This window comes from Erithacus rubecula (genome assembly GCF_903797595.1).
Source record: "Erithacus rubecula genome assembly, chromosome: 17".
Lineage (NCBI taxonomy): Eukaryota > Metazoa > Chordata > Aves > Passeriformes > Muscicapidae > Erithacus > Erithacus rubecula.
Window position 1 is genome coordinate 14,484,795 of NC_136669.1, and position 22,114 is coordinate 14,506,908.

At 50.1% G+C, this 22,114-nt stretch overlaps 2 protein-coding genes across 6 annotated transcripts in view; both read left to right on the forward strand.

The window, feature by feature from the left end:
• Nucleotides 1-2,108: 2,108 nt before the first annotated feature.
• On the forward strand, nucleotides 2,109-6,148 carry NHLRC4 (NHL repeat containing 4). Of its 3 annotated transcripts, XR_013776253.1 has the most exons (3): nucleotides 2,109-2,221; nucleotides 3,864-5,387; nucleotides 5,556-6,148. XR_013776253.1 is itself a non-coding variant. In XM_079321116.1 (2 exons), exon 2 carries the CDS (start codon nucleotides 4,020-4,022, stop codon nucleotides 5,139-5,141), a length of 1,122 nt encoding a protein of 373 aa, XP_079177242.1. In that variant the 5' UTR covers nucleotides 2,109-2,221; nucleotides 3,864-4,019; the 3' UTR covers nucleotides 5,142-6,148. The 3 variants fall into 3 exon arrangements, 2 of the variants coding, with proteins under 2 accessions (XP_079177242.1, XP_079177243.1); XM_079321116.1 differs by having other exon boundaries at nucleotides 3,864-6,148; XM_079321117.1 differs by having other exon boundaries at nucleotides 2,118-2,221; nucleotides 4,004-6,148.
• A 628-nt stretch (nucleotides 6,149-6,776) lies between these two features.
• The window catches only part of PIGQ (phosphatidylinositol glycan anchor biosynthesis class Q), a 33,819-nt gene continuing 18,481 nt past the window's right edge, over nucleotides 6,777-22,114 (forward strand). For 2 of the 3 annotated variants that reach the window (XM_079321096.1, XM_079321097.1), the window contains exons 1-3: nucleotides 9,930-10,633; nucleotides 16,169-16,300; nucleotides 17,848-17,968. In XM_079321096.1, coding sequence (XP_079177222.1) covers nucleotides 9,969-10,633; nucleotides 16,169-16,300; nucleotides 17,848-17,968 — 918 coding nt within the window. In that variant the 5' untranslated portion in view covers nucleotides 9,930-9,968. Of the gene's footprint in view, nucleotides 6,962-9,929; nucleotides 10,634-16,168; nucleotides 16,301-17,847; nucleotides 17,969-22,114 lie in introns of those variants that run through there. The other variant, XM_079321098.1, reaches the window with a different exon arrangement.

The following is a 22,114-nucleotide window of genomic DNA, read 5'->3' on the forward strand; positions in this document are numbered from 1 at the left end:
TGCAGTGGATGTTCCAGCTTCCCACCGAAACCTCTTGGACGGTGCTGGGATACGACTCTCCCTTGCACACAGACACAGACACAGACACGGTGCATTCCAGCTGTTTGATGCTCAGTGCCAATCACTGCCGGTTCTTCGGACAGACGGGGCCGCCTGCTGTCCGCGCAAAGCAATGACCAGCCCGACACCCGCTGCCACCCCGCTCCGTTCCCTCATTCCCTGTCAGTCCCAGCAAACCTCCACAGCCCTTGGCCGCCACCTTCTTGTGCTGGGGACTGCTGGGATCCTCGGGGCTGGGGTGCTCTGGTGGTGTCTAGAGCCACGGGAGGGTTTTGCCGCCTCAAAATTGACACTGGACTGACACTGTGGACTTTCAGGGTCCTCCCACACTCTCCCCAGTCACAGAGCTGTGCTCTAGGTGGGGAAATATTCTCAGTGGATGCGTTTGGGTTGCTTTCCTACAAGTCTTGTCACTTCCCACAAGTGACTTGGTAGCAATGACCTTGGCTCCTCCTATGGGCTCTCCTGCTGGCTCCCTGCACACTTGTGGTGTGCCAGGCAGGCACCATGCCTGTCTCCCTGGGCACAGGAACTGGCAGACACCCAGGGCTTGTGTGTTCCTTGTGGACACACAACCAAGAGCTGCTGACTCTGTGCCAGCAGAGGAAAAGCCACAGGGGTGAAGTTTGCCACTTATACCTGCAAGGAATGTGCTCCAGGAAAGCCTGAACTGAACTCAACCTCTCCCTTGGTTCATCTCTGGCATCAGCAGGTTGACCATGCCCACGCCCTTGAGCCCTGCAGCTGGCAGTGCTGGCGTGGGCATGGGCTGTGCCAGGGCTCTGCCATGACACAGGCCTCTCCTGGGGTCCAGGGTGGCTTCTGAACAGGTTGTGACAGAGCTACGGTCCTGGAAAGGTGAACGGGAGCCCCAGGGCCAGGCTGTGTTTGTTTATCCTGGTGATGGAGCACACAACAGTGAAACAAAAGGTCAGACCCTGTTGCCCTGGGAGATGGTTTTTGAAGCTGCCTCCCGTCCTGCTGGGGCTCCGATAGAGCGGCCCCAGCACTTGTCATGTCAAGTTATTTTTGTAATTTTGGCTGGTAATAGGTCTGAGGCAGGCAGTGTGAAGTTCAGGGATACATTGATCCAGGACCAGAAGGACCCTAAACACCTGGTGAGAAGAGCACCCAGCCCTGGGGCTTTGGAGGCAGATCCCCATCCCACAGCTCCTGCAGCCAGACAGGCCCCAACCTCCTTCCTTATTCCTAAGGGAGGCACATACAGTCCTTACAAGCATCCCAAAAGGTGGCTGAGTCTGACCAAAACCTCACTCACATTTGGCCCATCTAAATAATGAACAGACACAAACTTCTTCACAACTTGGCCAGGTTTAAGGTGGGTGGTTTGAGCTCACTATGGGCAAAGGTGGAGAGGGCACTCTCAGGAAGCACTGTCAGGAATCACTGCCAGGGAGGGAGGGCAGGCTCTGAGCAGCCTGCTCTTGCTCAGTCTGCTTTTACTCCTGACCCTCTTTGTTGGGGCAGAACTAATAAATGCCACCATCAACTCCAAGCACAGTTTTGTTCAATTGTGGGGAGCCTGGGTTGAGCAGCATGGAGATGGAAAGGGGGGCTGTTCTGGCAGTCCTGACTGATCTGCCTCTTCTAGAGATGCTTCTCCGTCACTGCACCTCAAAGCCTGATGTGGCAAAATTCACCAGTCTCCTTTTTGTAAGTGAGGAGGCTGAGGCTCACACCTGCACCATGCCCAGGCTGGGACAGTGGTGAAGCTATGAGGAGCCCTGATTCACCATGTGAACATTCCTGTCCCACCCCAGCAGCTGTCAAAGGTGAAGAGCAGCAAATCAGCCCTTTTGCCTCTACATACAAGCCCCAAATCCCCTGTGCAAGTGGGTACCTCCCTCTGGCAGGAGCAGACAGGTGGGACACAGACTGATCCTGGGGGAAAGGCACCTTGTCTCTGGGCAGGAGACCAGCAGGGAGTAAAAACCGTGTGGATCAGCCCTTGTCTTGCTGCTTCTGGTTGTCAGCACAAGGAGTTCTTGTGTTTACCCAGACTTCAGGGCAATCACCCGTCACTAACAACACAACATCCCTGGGTCCCACTGCCCTGAGCCCGGCGAGGGAGCAGGACAGAGCCAGTGGGAGGCCAGCACTGCCAGGGAAGGACAGGCAGCCCCAGGACAGCAGGACTAAGGTACAGGATCTGTGCTGCTGGGCTTGTATCCACGGGTGGGGGACAGTGTCAGAGCTCTCTTCTTGGGTTTGGACCCCAAGCAGCTGAAGCTAGGCTCAGGACACACCATCAAGGGTTTGATGGCAGCTTTGGGTGTCCAGTGCCCAGAAGTGAGGTGGATGCTCCTGATGAGGGGTGTGGGGCAGATGGCACATTGTCTCCCTGCCAGTGACTCAGTTTCCCCATCTGTAAAATCCAGCTTCTTGGACTGAGGACTCTGTCCATCTCTGAAGGAGGACCCTGACAAGCAGCCCTGGGATATGGAGGGCTTATTTCCACCCAGCAGATCTCTGCTGCTGGAGACACAAGGAATAACCACCATGGGAAAGAAAGAGCTGTTCCCAAAACAGCAGAAATTGGATTTCCATCTGTATTCTCTCATCCCCACCATTGTAGATTTGCATTTGGTAATTCTGCAATTATTCAGGGATGGCTTTTAGATAACGGTAGTATTTGGACAAGAGAAGGACCATTTGGCACTGTATGAGCTAGCTTTCTTCAGCTGTGGTCTGGAGAAATGTCACTTTTGTGAGCAGCATAGGCCACATGATCCAGGCAATCATGGGACATGGGGCAATAAAAGTGGAGTGATGGCTTGCAAACAACTCAAAACAGCCAAGTGTGGCCATTATAATATTAATTATAATCACATTTAAAGCAAAGTAAAGCTGTGCCTCTCCAGGAGCTTTAATGAGGTCATATTTCTCTTGACATTTCCCTTGCCAGCTCCTGGCTGTGTGTTATAAGCCATGCTCCAGCCAGGCCTGGGGAGAACATAGCAAAGCTGGGCTCCCATTGCTGCTGCATTTTTAAACAGAAGGAGAGTGTGCAAAAGAGAAATTTGGGTTCTCTTGGTGGTTCTCTTGCCTGAAAAAATGGTGAAGATTGAATGTATCTTTCACAGCAGAACCTCTCTTTTCTTCTTGACAAGTTCTTGTGATTTCTGCTCCCTGTGACAGGACCCGAGGGAATACCTGGAGCCCTGCCAGGGGAGGTTTAGGTTGAATTTCAGGAAAGGTTCTTCCCCAGAGGGTGCTGGCACTGCCCAGGCTCCCCAGGGAATGGGCACAACCCCGAGGCTGCCAGAGCTCCAGGAGTGTTTGGGCAGGGATCACAGGGATGCATAGGGTGACATTGTTGGAGTGAACTGTACCCAGTGATTATTGTGGGCCCCTTCCAACTCAGGATATTCTGTGATTCTATGAAACTATTTGGATGGGAAAGGGGCTGCCCTGAGGAAAGACATGCACTAGTCACACTGGACATCTGACATGTGTGAGTTGAGGAATGGTCACCCTGAGTGACTCAAATGTTATTGTGGATTGAGCTTGGTTTGGAGACATGAGGCCACAGAAAATAGGGGTAACAAGTATTAAAGACCTGAAAGAAGCTGCTATCTCAGGAACTGGAGAGTCTGAGGTTCCATTCAATATGTTCACACACAGGACTCACCTTTACACTTAAATCTTCAAGCTACATCTGACACCAGTTGAGCTGTCGGAGCCATTGGATCTTTTTGGCTTGTTCCTCCAGCTGCAGATCCAGCTTGCTGACCCTTTTATTTCTGTGCCATGGTCCTTGTTTGTCTTTATTTCTTAATTAGGTGGCAATAAAGTGACGTGGTCTCTCTGGCATGAAGTGAATCCAGACTAGCACCAGCACCTTGACCCTGGGTAAATAGCAAGCACCATAACATGGCCCCAGAGATGGGACATCATGGTCCTAACTGCTTCCCCCAAACAGGGACAAGAGATTTGTCATGGACTACACGCTGGAGACCAGCCAGCTAAAGCAGAAGCTTCTGAAAACCATCTACAGCCTCCAGGTGAAGTCATTTAGCACACTGCAGTCCGCCAGCCCGCTGCTGCACAACCAGTGTGGCATGGGCATGGTGACCCAGCAGCAGGTCCACCAGCTCACAGATAAGGCCAAGAGCCTGTGTGGAGATCTGGACAACATCAGGAACCTCCTCCACTATTGCCAGGATGCCTTGGTCCGGCAGATTCCCAACCCCACCGGCAGTCGCTACGGAGGTGTCAGTGGAATCCATTGCTCCCTGGATGGCTCCATCTATGTGATAGCTGAGAGTGCTCCCTGGGTGCATGTGCTCAGCAGCACGGGCCACACGCTGCACTCCCTGCCCTGCCAGCAAACGGGCAAGGGAGGCAGCATTTTCTTGCCAGAAGATGTGACAGTGACGAGGATGGGAATGGTGGCTGTAGCTGACATGGTGAACGAAGCCATCTGGGTCTTCAACCCTCACAGCCTCTCCAAGGGGGAATGGATAAAGATCAGGAAGGTTGGTTCCCCCAGGGGTATTGGAGTGGACTCCACAGGCAAGATCCTGGTAGCAGACTATGCACAAGGCCAAGTGCACAGCTTTGCTCTGGACCATGCCTTCAGGACCCTCAATGCCCACTCTGTCCCCAATCTGCAGGGACCTCGCTATGTCAGTGCAGTGCCTGGTGGAGGCTTTGTGGTGAGCGAGGAGTGTGGAGACGTCAAGGTCTTCATGAGCAGCCGTGAGCTCCTCTGCTCCCTCAGCAGCAAATACAGACACCAGTTTGGCAACCCCGCCGGGGTGTGCGTGGACAGGGATGGCAGCATCCTGGTGGCAGATGAGCAGCGCCGTACAGTCCACTTGTTCCCAGAGCATGGAGCTCCCGTCTGCCTGGTGTCCACAGGGCTGAGGAGGCCTGCTGGCGTGGCCTGCTCCTCCTCTGGGCACCTCTTTGTGGCAGACACAGTGGAGAACTGTGTCAAAGTCTTCAAGTACTGTGTGAGGCCCCCACACAGACCCACCAATGCTGGGGCATCGTGTGGTGAGCCCAACCAGACACACAGGAGGGGAGGGGGGGTGGTTCCCCTGCAGCCCCGCTGAGCTGTGCATCTGTTGGCAGGCTGAGAGCTCTACTGCTCTCACGGATTCATGGAACAGAGTCATGGAATGGGTTGGGAGGGAATATAAAGACCATATCACTGCTGGGACAATTTCCACTATCCCAGGTTGCTTCAAACCCTGTCCAACCTGGCCTTGGACATTTCCAGGGATGGGACATTGCTCCAGACCTGACTGCCTGATGGCCCCCAGCTTCTCCAGGACTAGACCATCTGTGAACCAACCTGAGTATGTAAAGGATGACCCAGCTACTCAGAATTTGCCTTGCATTGGTGCCTTGGCAAACTTGTTATTACCACACTCTCGATTCCTTGTGTGTTTTCCAAAGCTAATATAAATATGTCTCCTCTCTCCATGTAATTTTGATGTGCCACCATCCCATCTTCCTGATGCCAGAGCATGACCAGAGGGGTTAGGCCATGCCAGAAGTCCATGCTCTATCACAGAATCATGGAATTTAACAATGGTTTGGATTGGGTCCTTAAAGATCACCTAGATCTACACCCTGTGAGGTGAGTAGGGACACCTTCCACTAGATCAGGTTGCTCCAAGTCCTGTCCAGCCTGGCATGATTGAGCCAAGTGCTCTGTGCTAATTCATACCCAGGCTATTAGGGAGGGTTTTGCAAACAGAGAACAGCACATTGGCTCTGCAGCAGACTTCAAGAAAAGGGTAAAATGAAGGTAACTCCTTCTGTGCTGCATTCCTGACCTCTACAGGGAAGCAACAACCACTGCATGGAGTAAATTCCATATGAAAACATGGAACTCCTCAGGCTGCCGGAGCTGCCCTGCTGTCCTCTGGAGAGGAGGACTCAGAGATGTCGCTGCCTTTATCGGCAGGGGCCCGGGGAGGGCGGGCAGGGTGTGCCGGCTCGGGGACGGGCGTTTTCCTCTCCCCGCTCCAGCCCAGTGTGGGCTCGGAGCGCAAGGACTCCTCGGTCTCTGCTCATGTCCCAGACCCAAGTCACCGCCTCTCATCCCGAATGATCCTTGCCCCATCCCAGGAAGCTGAGCTCCCTCTCACAAGACCAAATCTTCCCCATCTTAGTTCCAATTCTGCGGCATCCAACAACAAAAATAAAACCCCCAACTTTTTCTCTAGCCCACCCCCACTTATGCACCTGCTCTCCCTTTCCATGAGGGACCTTCTCATGCTGCCCAGCACCTTCCCAAGCTCAGCGGCCCAAGCCACCGCCGGCTCACAGGGCAAAGCTCTTGGGGCTCTGCTGGGCCAGGCACCCACTGAGGGTGGGGGTCAAGAGGGTCCCAGCAGCACAGCCGAGCCCCTCGCCAGTGGCATGGGGGACAACAGGGTTCCCCGAGGAAAGGCGAGTCCTTGGACTTTGGGGTGAATGACAACGGGGAGTGCCTGGCCTGTGGGATGAGCGACGGCAGGGTCCCATGCGAACAGCGGAGCCCCTTGGTTTTGGAAACAGAGGCCAGCCGGGTCCTGTGAGGAAGCCCCTGGCTGTGGGGATGGAGCCGAGAGCTTGCCGTGAACACGGCCGAGGCCCTGGCCCCGCTCCAGCCCGGGCGGTGGCACGGCAGGCGGGCCGCACTGCCGCTCCTTATCGCACGGCTCAGGCGGCCCCGCCGCTCTCGGAGCCCGCGGGAAGGCGCCGGGACGAGCTGGGGAGCGGCGCTGGCGGAGCGGGGCCCGACAGGCCGGGAGCGGGGAGCCGGGGCACGGCGGAACGCGGGCGGCGGGTGCTGGCGCCGGCCGGGCCCGTCCCGCTGCACGGCCCCGCGGCAGCGGCGTCTCCGAGCAACCGCGGGCGGAAGCGGCGGAGCGGAGCGGCGGTAGGAGCGGGGCGGGCCGGGAGCGGGCAGAGCCGGGCCCCGCGCCACACTGAGGGGCTGGAGCGTGTCCGGGGAAGGGAACAGAGCTGGGGAAGGGGCTGGAGCACCAGGAGAGGCTGAGGGAGCTGGGAAAGGGGCTCAGCCTGGAGAGAAGGAGGCTCAGGGGGAACCTTCTGGCTCTGCACAACTCCCTGACAGGAGGGGACAGCCGGGGGGATCGGGCTCTGCTGACAAAGAACAGGGAGGGGATGAGAGAAAATGTATTTAAGTTGTGCCAGGAGAGGTTTAATTTGTATATAGATAGGATGGATGGGAAATTTCTTGAGCAAAGCATGGCCAGGCAGTGTCACAGGCTGCCCAGGGCAGTGGTGGGATGCCAGCCCTGCAAGTGTTAAAAAAGCAGTGTGCGTGCCGAGGGCATGGCTTAGTGGTGGTGCTGCTGGGGGAATGACTGATTTGATGGTCTTAGGGGGCTTTCCCGACCTTTACAATTCCACGGTTCTATGATTGGTTATCCTGGCCCTAACCCCCCTGCAAGGAACATGGGATGCTGAGCTGTGGGGTCCCTCTTGGCACCCTGTGGCCACAGCACACCCTCTGGGGTGAGACCACATCTCGCCATTCGCCTTTGCTTTTCTAACAAAAATTCTGGAATTAATCACTCCTGGGGTCCTCTATTCACTTGTTCGTCACATTGACACATTTTAGGTGGTTATTTTGTTTGTTTTGGTGGCCTGAGATCATTGCATTGGTACTGCCAGGGAAAGGTGGATGTTTTCAGCAGAAATAGGCAGATCTAGAAGATTTTAGGCACTTGATGAACAGGGAACTGCATGAGCATTAGTAAGATTTTTCTGTTAAAATTAGCAGCAGTGAAACAGTTGACTGTGATGACATTTGATATTTCAGTCTATTGAAATGAATGAGGTGGATGCATGACAAGTCGTGGATTTGGGAATATGAGACACATTAACATAACAGTAGTTGATCAGCCAGGTTTTCAACTATCAAGGGATTTTGTACAGCCTGAAAATCATTTCAGAATCTTCTTTGCCACGTCTCCAGCAGCCAAAGGGCAGATCATTTTACCTAAGCTATAGCCAGGAGTGGTTGAGTGCATAAAACTATGTTAATTTTAAAAGTTGGGGAAGGTGTAAGAGAAAATACTCACAAACTAGAGAAGATAAGGAAGAGAAGTGTTTCTGCTCCATGAGAAGTTTTCCCAGAGGATTGTGGCTATCTTTAAAAACAATCTCAGTGAAAAATAAATGTGTATGTGAAGAGTCAGTTGACAATTCCTCTGTGAAATGTCCACTGGATGGACAGACCTTTAAGGACAGCTGTGCACAGACACTGAGTCTCTTGTAGCAATACTCACAACAACTTTCCCTCCTTCAATAGGAAAAACATAATGGGGCTGTCTTTGATGTTTTTCCTTGGACTGAATTTTCCCTTTTACTGCAGAACTGCAAAGTACATCCCAAGGCTTCCCTCTCCTGAGGGATTTTGTTGGCAGTGTGGTGCTAGAAGCACAGTGTTCGCAGGTGCTGAAAGCACCCGGTGCTGGCTCTTGCTGCTCCAGAGATCCTCCAGTAAGACCTGGAGGCCACAGAGGGACTTCATTTTTCCCTCTTTGACCAGAGGGATAACCTCAGAGACCTGGAGGCTGTGGGGAAGCAGGATCTCAGAAGAATCATCACAGATCATGGAATGGTTTGGCATGGAAAAGACCTTACAGATCATCTCGTTCACCCCCTGCCGTGGTCAGGGACACCTTCCTCTGTCCCAGGCTGTTCCAAGCCCCTTCCAACCTGGCCTTGGACAGTTCCAGGGGTGGGGAGTCCACTGCTCCCCAGATTACCCTGCTGTGAGTGATTAACCCCCGAGGTTAATCACTCCCCATAGCTGCTGCTCCGTCCCTCCATGCTGTAGGAAATTCCCAGGTGCTGAGCTCTATTGGTTCAACTCTCCTCTACTAAGGGAGAGGAAAACAAAGCCAGCAGGCCCTTCCTGCTGTGCATCCTCTCTCTGTGCTGTAAATACCCTCTGTGTTCCCTTTCCAACTGACTGGGTCCCTCGCAGAGGAGCAGCCCCAGGGCCCTGCGGAGTTTTCCCATCCCTAACAAAGCACTGAAGGACAGGAAAGGACAACGGGCGCCGATGCCGCCTGTTCTGCGCCAGCGCCCTCCTTACTGCAATTATATTCCTGCTAGAAACCTCCACCTTATTTAAAGAGACACTGTCAACTGCCTCAAAGCTCCTTTCTGGAAAAGTCTCCCAAGGCCATTGAGATGTGTTCTTAATGATGGGGAGAAAAGCACAAAGATAAAGAGCACTGATAAAGCAGAGATGTTTCTCCTTTTTAAGCTGTTGAATCTAATGAATTAAAACTACTTCAATTAATCACTATAGTCCCTTCTGACAAAATGATCGTCTCAGTTTCCAGATGAGAGGAGTGAGGCAGAAGGAGCTGAATGATGGGATCAAGGTTGCTCTGTGAGTTTGCAGCACAGCTGAGCTCTGGGTTGTAAGGTGGTAAAGGAGACTGAATGGCATGAACCAGTGTTTGATTGCTGGTAGCAGCAGCAAATACTCCCCAGAGGCACCACAGTGTGCTGTGATGTAGTCCCTTCTCTAGGAAGTGCTCCAGCATATCCAGTGTGGGATCCAAGATCTAAGGCTGGGTGAGCTCCAGATCTTGGCTGGTCTGATGGGCTGTGCTTATCTGTGTACCACCATGAAAGACCTTTCCAGGACTGGGAGAAGGGCTTTACTGGGAAACTCCATGCTCACCTTCCCTCACTTCAAGGACTGCAGATCATCAGGAACCTCTTGGATGTGTGTATGACTGTTGGCTGTCACTAATGTCATTACTCAAGTGGTTATGCTTAATGTTTTCAAAAATGCTTAGTTCTCCTCTCTAGTGGCTTTGGCCAGCTCAGATTTTCCTCTCAGCCTCCTCAAGTTTAATTTTTGTTTATTGGCAGGTCACTCCAGGGTCGCTGCCATGGTACTGAAGGTGTTCTTCCCATCGTGCTGCTCCTCGGCAGACAGCGGCATTCTGATCGGCCGCTGGATCTCCGAGCAGAGCTCTGCTGTCATCCTTGCTGTGCTGCACTTCCCCTTCATTCCTGTCCAGGTGAAGCAGTACCTTGGGGAAGTTCAGCGTGTGACTAAAGTCAGTGTTTCTGTGCTTGGCTCATGGAGCAACAGCAAACAAGAAAAAGAAGAGAGCCTCAGTGAGTTCTTGGAAGACCTTGGGACCATATTCTGCCATGAACCATGGATCCAGATAAGCAAAGAGGGAGACAGCAAATTCTGGAGCTGTTCTACCCTCCAGAAACACTCCAAGAACCCTCAGGAGGAAGAAATCATCTTGGTGTACTATGACCAGCGCAAGGTCATGCTTTCCCATCTACACCCCCCTTTGGACACAGCTGACCAGGGGCCAGAGGATGCCTCAAAGCTCTCAGCCATCTTTGACACGGTGGCCAGGAGCCAGGTGCTGTTCATGACAGACAGGTATGATGAGGGGCCCATCAAACTGACCCACTGGCAGTCGGATGGGGTGGAAGCCAGTATCATCGTGGAGCTGCTGAAACAGGCCTCTGTGCCTGCCTGCATGCTGCTGACATTCCTGCTCTCACTGCTCTCTGGGATCTGCAGGAGCAGGTAGGTGATGTGACATCACCCAGCTTGTTTTGCCTGGAAATGTAATTTGTGTTTAGGCATTGCAGGACTGCTGCTCAACCCCAGTGGGAAATGTGATACAAAATTCTTCTGTTGGAAACAGGCTGATGCAAGAGGTCCTGTTGGAGCTCTGCTGAAAACACAAGGCCAGAGACTCCCTTGGTGGAGCTCTTGGTGGAGCTGGGAGGTTTTCTGGGAAGGCATTGATGTCCTCTCCATTTGCAGCAGGGATAGTTCAGCCCTGCTTCAATTTCATCATAGCTGAAATAGTGGATTTCCAGCTGTTCTGTGGCTGACAGAATGACATCAGGCTCTCCTTTATGGCCCAATAGCTGGGGACTCCCTCCTCCCTGTTTGCTGTGAGCCCCTCTGCAGCTGTGAAACATCAGCAAATACCGTTTCTAAATCCGTCCTGTCTCCGAGAGACTGTGGTGCTACAACCTTGGCACTTTATAGAAGCTCAGAGGGGTTGCTTCTTATCCTGAATCCTTGGTGAAATCCTGTTCTCACAACCCTGAGACTGAATAGAATGCTCCAAATGTAACACAGGGCAAGTGCTTGGACTGAAAACCAATTCTGAGCAGAAGGGGAGAAACTTAGAATAATGGGATAATTTACCTTGGAAAGGCACTCTAAGATCATTGAGTCCAACCATTCAGCCAGCACTGCCAAGGCCACCATTAACCCATGTTTCCAAGTGCCACATGTGTTTTGAATACTTGCAGTGATGGTGATTCCACCACTGCAGCTGCCTGGAGAGGTTGTTACAGAGAAGGGAGTGAAGTTCTGGTTCTAAGCTGCAAGGAGACACTATAATTGATGAAATTTTGATAACAGGTAGTACTGTATTCATGGATAAATCTTTTTAAGTACAGCCTAAGGGAATGAAGGTTTTTAACAGGTTTCTCATTGTGTGATATGGTTGTAAAAGAATTACAGCAAAACTCGACCCATGCAAAGATTTTCTGAATAGCAGAAAATTTCTGTACCTTTGGTACACAAAGGGAAAACTGTCCAATTTTGGATTTTTGGAAGAGATGGAGGTTCAATCCTGATATCATTGAGGACCCTTGTGTTCTGGGACTGCTCTGTAGATACTGTGTGTCACTGGTTCTTAATGGTGATTAAGTCACAACTTTGTGGTTGGGCAGAAGATTTGGAGTCAGCTCCAAAGGTCCTTTCTCTCTCTTGTGTGCCACCACCAACAGACATGATTCTTTTCTGCACAGGCACTTGTTCTCACTTGGTCCCACCTCAGCTTGTGCCAGTACTCAGGCCAGGCTTGGAGTTAGGTTAAGCCTAAGCCTTGCTGGCTTCGAGGAGGCTGCAGTCTAAACATAATTGGGAGATCAAGCTCAGCTGGCAGGTTGGGCCCAGATAGCTGCTACCCAGCTTATCAAGAATTCTGACTTCAGCTTTTCCTAGGGCCAGGAGGGATGTTTTGAGGTAGAGCAGCTGCCAGCTGTACCTGGCAGCAGGCAGAATACAAGGCTTGCTGTACATCAACCTTCACTGAGCCTGCCCTTAGCCTTGGGAGGCAGAGCTTTCTCTCTCCTTTATTTTATTCACCCACAGTATCAGCTTTATATTTACTTATCTCATATGTATTTTAAAACATCAGTCCTGGAGAGCAGAGATTAGTACCTGGCTTTATAGCAAGTCTCCTGCTTGACCTTTTCTAAGTCAGTTAAAGGAATTTGGTTCCATTTTGCACATGGTGTGTGGTACAGCCTCCCTCATGCCAGCATACTTGAGGCAGTGGGGGGTTTAAGTTGTCACATGCAGATGTCCTTCCAGTTGCCTCCTCCCCATGCTGGGACAGGACATCCCATAAAATAAGATCTACTGTGGTTTTTTCTCCTTCAGGTCACAGGACTTCTTTCTTTCAGTTTTTATATGTTGTTAAGGGATAGTCAGCTTTGAAAGGCTAAAGAAAGAGATCAGCAGCATCCTCTCAGGCTAGGGAGCCTTGGGGATTTTTGGATATGCCCCTGTTGTGTATTGGCACAGGAGAAGCAGGGCAGCAGTGTTGGAAATCTCAGGGAGTGAATCCCTGCAGTCCCTCCAAGATCACCCAGTGCTCCCAAGTCCTTCACATCCCTAATTAAGACATTTCTTCAGCACCACCGTGTGCTGAGGGGTGGCCATTGCGATTCTGCTTCAGAGGAACTTGGGGGCAGCATTCCCATTATCTCTGCATGTCTCTGCTCTTGAGGACATTAGGATGTTTTAGTCTTGAGGCAATAAATTCTGTGTGCTCCTTTTAAAAAAATCTGTTTATAAGCACCTCCAGTTCCTCATGCAAAGGGAGGCACTGCTCCGGCAGTTTCAAGCAAGGAACAAGAAGACATGCAGGAGCTCTGGTTAATGGTTAATATTTGCATGTGATCCAGATTCGGAAAGATTGCTTTTCATCTGATATCTGAAAATTCCCTTCTCACTCTTGGGAAAAAACTGAATTGAAAAATCAAGACTTACTCATGGAGGCTATGTTAATTTAGTGCTAAAATTCCATATATTTGGAAATACCCCAAAGATCTCCTGCTGCTTAAATAATGCAATGACACAATGTCACTGGATTTTTCTTGGGTTTTTTTTTATCTGGTTGGTTTTCCATTGAAGTTCTGAAAATTGCGTGGTAACAAGTGGGAGTATTTCTGGCAATGCACATCCATGTGCAAAGGGGTAGGAGACCACGCAAGGAATATTTTTTTGCTTTCTTCCTCAGTCCTCACAGAGAGGAGAGTTCCCACAGCACATCTTGCATCTGCTCTGTTGAGCATTTTGCAGTATGTTTGTATTTTTATTTCAATAAGTATGTGTATATATTTCCTTTCCAAAGAAGTATGTGAGTGGAATAGAGGTTGTGCTTGTGGTGAGTGAAAAGAGAGTCACTTGTAGCACAGACAAGGAGATCCCTCTGATGTGTTTTTGGGCCCATGGTGTCCAGCTGAACCATTGCAGGCTGCACAATCTTGTGGTGCTCTGGGGTTGGGGATGCTTTGGGAATCATTCCCACTTTTGGAAGACATTCCCCAACAGCAGCCTGTCCTTTCCCTTGGCCAGGGGTGTCAGACTGAGGGTGAGCCAGAGGCTGGCTGCCTCCAGCTTGAGGAGCAGCCGTGGGTGGTGGGAGACACCACTGCTGAGAGGATGGGACTATCACCCTGTGAGTGTGTAGTGTGGCACAGGGACCCAGAGCTGCTGCTTTCTGCCTGAGCTGACAGGGTCTGGCAGCTGGTGTTTGACCCATAATTCATCACCTTCAGCCATCTGTACATAATCCCACAGGTAGAGCGTTCCTCCTTCCCCTTCTTTACATTTCAAGTGCAATTCTCTGCTCTAGTCAAGTTTTGCCACACCAGAGTTTGTAACCACTGAGCTGGGGCATAATTGGAAGGGAAAACTGGTCTGCTGTTGTGTCTTGGTGAATCTGTGAGCCCAGGTGTGTGTGATCAGTGGTCAGAGCAGGCACCCCCTGTCCCTCCCCTGCACGGTGCTCTTTTCTCCACCGCCTCAGCTCCCTCCTCCTGACAAGTCAGCTGAGGAACAGTGCATTCATTTGTCTCCAAGGTGGGAGGCTGTAGCACAGAGCTGAGTAACTCAGAGACCTCAAATTAAGAATGATTCACAGTACACTGCGTGTGTTTCAAACCCAATGTGTCTGAAATTTGAATGGGGAGGGAGGAGGGAGGGAGGAGGGAGGGAGGGGGAAGGGGGGGACTTCAACACTCAGATCCTTAAGCTGACAAACTATGCACGAAGTGGGGATGAAAGGGCTCAGGAGGATTCAGGGAAGAAAGGGACAGCAGCCCCAGGGAGCTGAGCAGGGTTTGGAGGAACTATCCCCTTGTGGTTGGTGTGAATTGTATAAATAGCAGTGGGCACCCCAGTGTGCCCATCCTGGCCAGTGCTGGAGCTGCTGGGCACGGGCTGGCATGCTCCAGGTGAAATCCATGGGAGGCACGCACAGTTTGCAGGGATGTCCATCTCAGGAATGATCCAAGCAGCTGTGCAGTTTCCAAAGTGAAGCAGGATATAAGGAATAATGGTAGTGTGTGAAATGAATGTAACCTGAAAGACGGTGCTAAAGCAGCACAGGGCAGTAGGTGAAGTGATTAAAAGTGGCCATAGGTTCCTGGACCTGTAGTAAAAACCAGTGAAACACTGTGAAAATAGTGCAACAACTGCACTGGCTGGTGTAGTGTACAGCAGAGAAGTGATCCAAATCATATCCACATCAGAATTTATCCCCCAAACCAAACCTGGTGCCATGTGTTGCTGTGGTTTTTGTGACCCGCCTGCACCCAGTATTGTGTTACTTCAGCCTGCACAAATCACCAACTGTCCTTGCTTTATAGGTTGTGTGGTAATAAAAGTAACTCCTCAAAATAATTAAGCATCATTTAGTGCTTTTCTTCTGAGTCATAGGAAAAGAACCTTGTGATTGTTTCCTCCCCTACAAGCCTAATGTGGATGTTAACTTTGAAACCTAATTAAATGCTAAATGTTGTGTTGTGTACATAATGCTGGTCACTGCAAGGCAGTGGAGGGTAGGTAGAAGTGAAGACCCTGAGAAAGGAATTTGGAAGTAATAAAGAAAAAAAAAAAAAGAAGAGAAGGATCAAGTGGAAGAAAAAAGAAAAGAGAGGGGGAAGGGACTGCATGGAGGGCACTGCTGTTTGTTATACCAGGCTCACACCACACAGAGACTTCTGATCACCTCTACTGTGGAGCCAGGCTGGGAGAGCTGGGGGTGCTCACCTGGAGAAGAGAAGGCTCCAGGGACACCTCAGAGCCCTTCCAGGGCATAAAGGGGCTCCAGGAGAGCTGGAGAGGGACTGGGGACAAGGGATGGAGGGACAGGACACAGGGAATGGCTCCCACTGCCAGAGGGCAGGGATGGATGGGATATTGGGCAGGAATTGTTCCATGGGAGGGTGGGCAGGCCCTGGCACAGGGTGCCCAGAGCAGCTGTGGCTGCCCCTGGATCCCTGGCAGTGCCCAAGGCCAGGCTGGATGGGGCTTGGAGCAGCCTGGGGTGGTGGAAGGTGTCCCTGCCCATAGCAGTGGGTGGAATGAGATGAGCTTTAAGGTCCCTTCCAACCCAACCCATTCCATATCAGTGATGAGTGACACTGGGGTTTGTGCAGCAGTTACACTGTGTTGTGTTGTTGCACTGAACACCACTCTGCTCTCCTGGAGATGGGAGCATTGTACAAGCCCAGTGATGTATCCAAAAGCAGAGGTTGGAATCAGAATTGTCTTGTGGCTTCCTTGGAAGAATGAGGTGTGGTTTGACAGAGTGCAAATGAGAGCTTGGGTTCTCTACATTCATGTCTTGGTCTGGCAAGGCTGCCTTAATTCTGTTAACCTTTCAGGGAGTCATTAACATCTAATCACCAGCTCTGGTTGCACAACTTTAACTTAACACTGACTGTTTTGCATGGATGTTGGATGCTGGCCTGCCTGCTGCATGGCAAAGGCAAGAGGAGACATTCCCTTGTGTTTCTGCAGGGTGCTGAAGTTTTGGCCTTTGTCTTTCTTGTGGAGCAAACTCTCAACTTGTGAGCAGCTGGGACATCGCCTGCAGCACCTCCAGGTCATCAGCAGCAACAAGAAGGCTCAAAACCAAAATCAGCTGATGAGGTATGAAGTACACGTAAAGTTAGGTGTGTCTTGGCTCTGTTCCTGTCTCCTGTGGGAACTCAAACCATGGATCCCATGCCTGGACAGTGCTAGATCCTCACTGCACCTTATTATGTTGCTCTACTCCCTGCTAGTTTGCACATCTTTACTCAGGACTCTATTCATATTCATTTATGTTTGTGTCTTTATATGTTAATTATACCTTTTGCCAGATACCTGACATTTTCCCTAGCCCAGGAGAGGCAACTGGGATATTGCACTCCAAAAACTTGCACTGCACCCACGTGTGAGTGCTTTGCTGTCACTGCTCCCACAGACTCATTGCTTTCATGTGCTGCTGTCTACCATGGCCATCCATCAGTGTTCAGTGGCACTTTCCATAAGAGCAGAAAGATTTAAATGCTCCCCTCTTTCGCTCTTTTGGGGAAGCTTTTTGTGGAAAACTGCAGACCAGAGACTCCACTTGCGCTGTTAGAACAGTAACAAAGTGTAAGAGAAAAAGCAAACATGCAGCACAGTGAGAGGAACAGAGCAGAGATCTGAGACAGATATTGGATGCCCTACAGCTCTTCCACAGTCAGTCTTGTTCTGTGGTTCTCTGATCCTGCAGTAATAGACTCCCAGAGAACACTTAAAATAGATTAGCAGATTTGAAGGCCAAAAGTAACTGATTGTTCAGTCTGATTTCCTGAAGAACTCACGTCATGGAATTCCATTCAGAAACTCTAGCAAAGGAAGGGGCAGCTCAGCAGCCCTTCTGGGTTTGTGTATGAACCCAAACCCACTATTTATTGTCTTGTCTGGAAAGCCATCTGATCTCAGTGTGACTGCACCAAGCCCTGGTGCCCTCAGTACTGGTAATTGGTAAATCTTCCCTGAGCATGTATAAACCTTTCTGTCTAACATTCCTCTTTGGAGCTTCAATCCCCTCTTTGCTCCCTACTAAGAAAAGTTTTGTGGTGTAGCAGGCTCTGAGTGGCTCTGAGTTTAGATTCATGGAATCACAGAATATCCTGAGTGGGAAGGGACCCAAAGGATCATGAGTCCAACTCCTGTCCCTGCACAGACACCCCAGCAATCCCACCCTGTGCATCCCTGTGATCCCTGCCCAAACACTCCTGGAGCTCTGGCAGCCTCAGGGCTGTGCCCATTCTCTGGGGAGCCTGGGCAGTGCCAGCACCCTCTGGGGAAGAACCTTTCCTGAAATCCAACCTAAACCTCCCCTGGCAGGGCTCCAGCTATTCCTTTGGGTCCTGTCCCTGGTCACAGATCAGAGCTGCTGCTCAGCAGGAAGCTGTAAACAGCTGTGAGGTTTCCCCTCAGTCTTCCCTTCTCCAGGCTGAACAAACCTGTCCTGTGCTTGGCTACAGAAGGAGCAGCACACCAGTGGAAGTGAAAAGATTCCAAATTGTTCTTCTTCAGTGACTTGTCCTGGTGTCCCTGGGACATTAAAGATGCTACATAAGCAAAGCCAACAACTGTCATTGAAACATTAAACACTGTCCTTCCTTTTTCTCTAACTCTGTTTCTCTCTACCCTGCCTGCAGGAAAGCCAACATCTTTGTGTCTCTGCTGGTTGATGTGGCCCTGGGGATCCTGCTGTTGTCGTGGCTGTACAGGAAGAACCGCATTGGTCACCTTGCTGACACTCTCATCCCTGTGGCTGATGTAAGGCTGGCCAGACCTGATCCCCTTTCACCTGCTCTGGGCTCTGCCCAGCTCCTGCCTGTGGTGGTTGTAAAGAGGCAATGCCTCACATAAGGGTTTCAGAGAGACCTGTCTGAAGTCATGCAAATTAGGTCTCCTCAAGGACAGTGAAATCTTCAAATCAAGCCTGTTGGGGCTGCTCAAAAGAAACTCGGCTCTGCTTTGCATGTGCCTTGAATAGTAATTAGATGTTTATGGGAGGGCTCCTCCAGCTTCTAAAGGAACAATTATGGCTTGGACAGAGCTCTGCAGCTGCAGGTTGGGTGGTTATGGAGCCACGGTGCTTTTATTTTTTTCTGGAGTCAACAGAAAGTGTCCTCAAGTTGTTGCTGTATGGGTTGTCTGTGGTGAAAAAAAAGCTGCAATCTGGATTAAATCTGATAAATGGCTGGAAAGTCAAACATGATAATCAGTGCAGCTGTGCTTGTGAAAGGAGTTTCGTGGGGAAGTCCAAAGGCTTTGCTGGTCAGGGTACAATCACCTGAAATCTTGCTGAAGAGCTCTGGGTTATGGATGCTAAACTAGGAAATCTTGCTGTGTCTTGTGATTTTCTTAAACATAACTCCTCTTGCCCACTGAGATCCCTCAACATCAGCAGAAATTCATAAATAGTGAGCATGACTCACACTGTCCTGCTCTTCTGGTGGTTCATTTTAGGTACAGAGCTCCAGTGTATCTGTTTAGTGGCAGTAAGGAACATATAATGTACTTCAGAGGCTGAAGACCAGACCACTAATCTGAGGTCAGCTCTGTTTTAAGAGCTTCTGTGTCGTGGGAATACATGTGCAGCCAATTTTGAGCTGTGCCATGCAGCTGCACAGCTTAATCCTTTCTCTGCCCACTTTTCTTTCATTTCTGAATGAGTCTTTCCACTGGTTTCTTTCTAGCAGCTGGAGAATGTCTTCTCTTTCTCCAGCTTCTTGGTTGGGATGAATTTGATTTTGATCAGAGAATTCCAGCAGTGGTTTATTTTTCCTACTTAGGCTGCATTTACTGGGAAGAGCTTACATTTCCCTTGACAATGATCTTCTTGATCCAAGTCTAACTCCTTAATTTTTACAAGGTCTCTGATCATTCTTGCACATGCTGGACTTTTCAGGAAGCATGTATAGAGTGTCCAGCATAGCTGTGGATCAGGATTATTACTGGTTTTCTTATCTTTCATAGTCAAACTTTTTAAGGACAGCATGTTTGTTGTAGCAGCTGTGGTGGGTAGGAAGAACCACACTTGTTGCAGGACACTTGCTCTTGTGTTTGAGCTATACTCTGCAAATATTCTTCTAAAGTCTTATTCCTACATCTTTTCCCTTACAGATATTTCAGCTGGAGAAGTTTAAGTTCTCTAGAGCTTTCCCTTTGGGATTACTAGAAGTGCCCAGCTCTCAGAAATCTGAATTCTTAACAAATCTGCAGGGAAGTGGCTTTGGCTGCATTCCTGGTTGCACAGGTGGCTTTGGGAGGGATTCCATCTGCCCAGTGTCTTTGGCAGATGGACACTCTCTGCTCAAGGTGTGTCCACCCCCAGCACTTGTCCTGGACAGGCCTTCTTGTGAGGGTTGCTTGTTTGTTCCCCTTTCAGTAATTTAGCTCATCTGTCACTCAGCTTTTGCATCACAGTGACATCTATGTTCAGCACATCTCCTCCATGTGTGGACTCTGTTACCTGCCTATCACCAGGAGCTGTTTGCTTTCTTTCCTGGAAGTGCTGACTCCTCCATGTCTGGAGGGGCTGATAGCCAGTCAGTGCCTTTTTTCCCTGTTTTTCCAGGCTTATCAGTTCAGGCCACTCACAACTCTTCTTTTTTCCACCCCTTACTTTCTTCTTTCAGGCATGTGAGTTTGTGGACATAAAATCATTTGGAGTCTTTTTGCTCCCTTTGCTGGGCATTGATTGATATGCATTATGTGCAGGCCTTAAAAAATGCAGATCTGAGTGATCCCAAAATATACCAATGACTTCAGCATGTGGTGTGCAAGCCAGCACCACTTCTTTTCCAGTATGACAGCAAAATCTCCCCTCAGCCATTCAGCACTAGGTTTCCTCTCTGCTGCTGAGTGTCCATCTGGTCTGCATTATTCCCATCACTGGGCTTTCTCAAGTGCTTGTGTGTTGCCAAGTTCAGTAACTCAGCATTCCCTGTGTGCAGAGAGCTCCTATTCCTTCCCTAACACTCTTCTGCTTTGAGCTGTGCCCAGATTTGCTGATAGCATTGACTCTACACCTCTGTGTGTGTTGGTAAACAGAACTTTGGATATCTCATTTGCCCCAGAGGGTGCTGGCACTGCCCAGGCTCCCCAGGGAATGGGCACAGCCCTGGGGCTGCCAGAGCTCCAGGAGTGTTTGGACACCAGGGATGCTCAGGGTGGGATTGTTGGGGGTCTGTGCAGGGATTGGATGATGCTGATGGGTCCATTCCAACCTATATTGCTATTTTAATAAGGTTGTTATGCATAATAAGGCTATATACATAACCTCACTTTAACCTTATTGATTTTCATATTGACAGGCTACCCTTATATAACACATAAGCTTATTGGTTTGATTGATTGATTTTTACATTGACAAAATCCCAGCTGTGTGGGGCCTAGATACAGTGCTCAGGTTTTTCCCAACCAGCATCTCTCTGGAAGGAAGGTGGGTTGTTTTGACTCTCAGCATTGCCAGGGTCACGAGCTCAGCCTGCTGCCAGGAGTGTTCCTTGGCCATCCCTTGTCATCCTCTGATAAAATGGATCTCAAATCAGCACTTGGGTGGCAGTTGTTGATGCTGTACAAGACATCACTGAGTGCAGCTCCCACTTTCCCAGCGTGGTGAGCTGTGCTGTGCTGTGCTGGCTGTAATAACAAGTTGCTTTTGTCACTCAGTGAGGCAGATGTGATTCAGAGACACCCAGGGACTAACTGGCAAGGAGCTGTTAGGAAGGACTGATTTTTGAAGCAGGCTTTCAAATCCAAAAATGGAAAACTTGAATAATCATCTCTCTGTAGGTGCCCTCACAACTCCTACCTTCCTCCTCCTCTTGATCCCACCAGGCTTCCCAATGGCTGTCCTTGCCTTTGCCTTCCACAAGACATCCTTCTTTCATAAATACCTGACTCAAAGCTCTACACTGGGTTTTAAACAGAACTGCTTATAAACCATCTCCTATTTTTTTACCTTCATCTCTTTTATCCTTGCCATGTTTCTTTTTCCTGAGTTGCAATCTATTTGAAACAGTTACATATTTATCATAGATTGTGCCTGCAAAAGCTTTACTGGGGCTTGGAGATAATTTGGTATATGTTCCTACTCAATCTTGTTCCACTGATCCATAAACAAAGCAAGCAGAGGGAGCACTTCCTGAAAAATATTTTTAGATATTAATTTATAAGTAAGTGTATCTCAGAGCTCCAACCACCTGCAGCAGACACAGGGCAGGTGTGTCTGACAGGGAGAGCTTTGGAGTGCTCTGACTTGCAGCAGGTAGAGCTCTTAAAGCTGGGAAGCACCTTTAGGGTCCTCGAGTCCACCCATCAGCCCAGCACCACTGAGTTCACCACTAAGCCCTGTCCACAAGTACCTCCAGGGATGGTGACTCCACCACTGCCTCAGGCAGCTGTGCCAGTGCCTGACCATCCTTTCAGTGAAGGAATTTACCCACTATCCAATCTAAACCTCTACTGGTGCAACTTGAGGCCATTTCCCCTGGTCCTGTCCCTGTTCCCTGGGAGCAGAGCCCGATCCCCCCTGGCTGTCCCCTCCTGTCAGGGAGTTGTGCAGAGCCAGAAGGTTCCCCCTGAGCCTCCTTCTCTCCAGGCTGAGCCCCTTTCCCAGCTCCCTCAGCCTCTCCTGGTGCTCCAGCCCCTTCCCCAGCTCTGTTCCCTTCTCTGGAGCATCACAGTGCCCTGTATGTCCTTCTCCATCCATGTCACATCAGTGTTAGTCCTCTGCACATGGAAACTAGGAAGAGGAGCATGACAGTGAAGAGAGTATTTCCACAGTGAGCTCATCTAACCCTTGTTAGCTCCAGTCTCTCTCCAATTTGGTCATGTCCCAGCACCCTGTTATGAAACACTTCCAAGCCACTGTATCTGATTTATTAATATGCCCACATTCAGTATTCATGA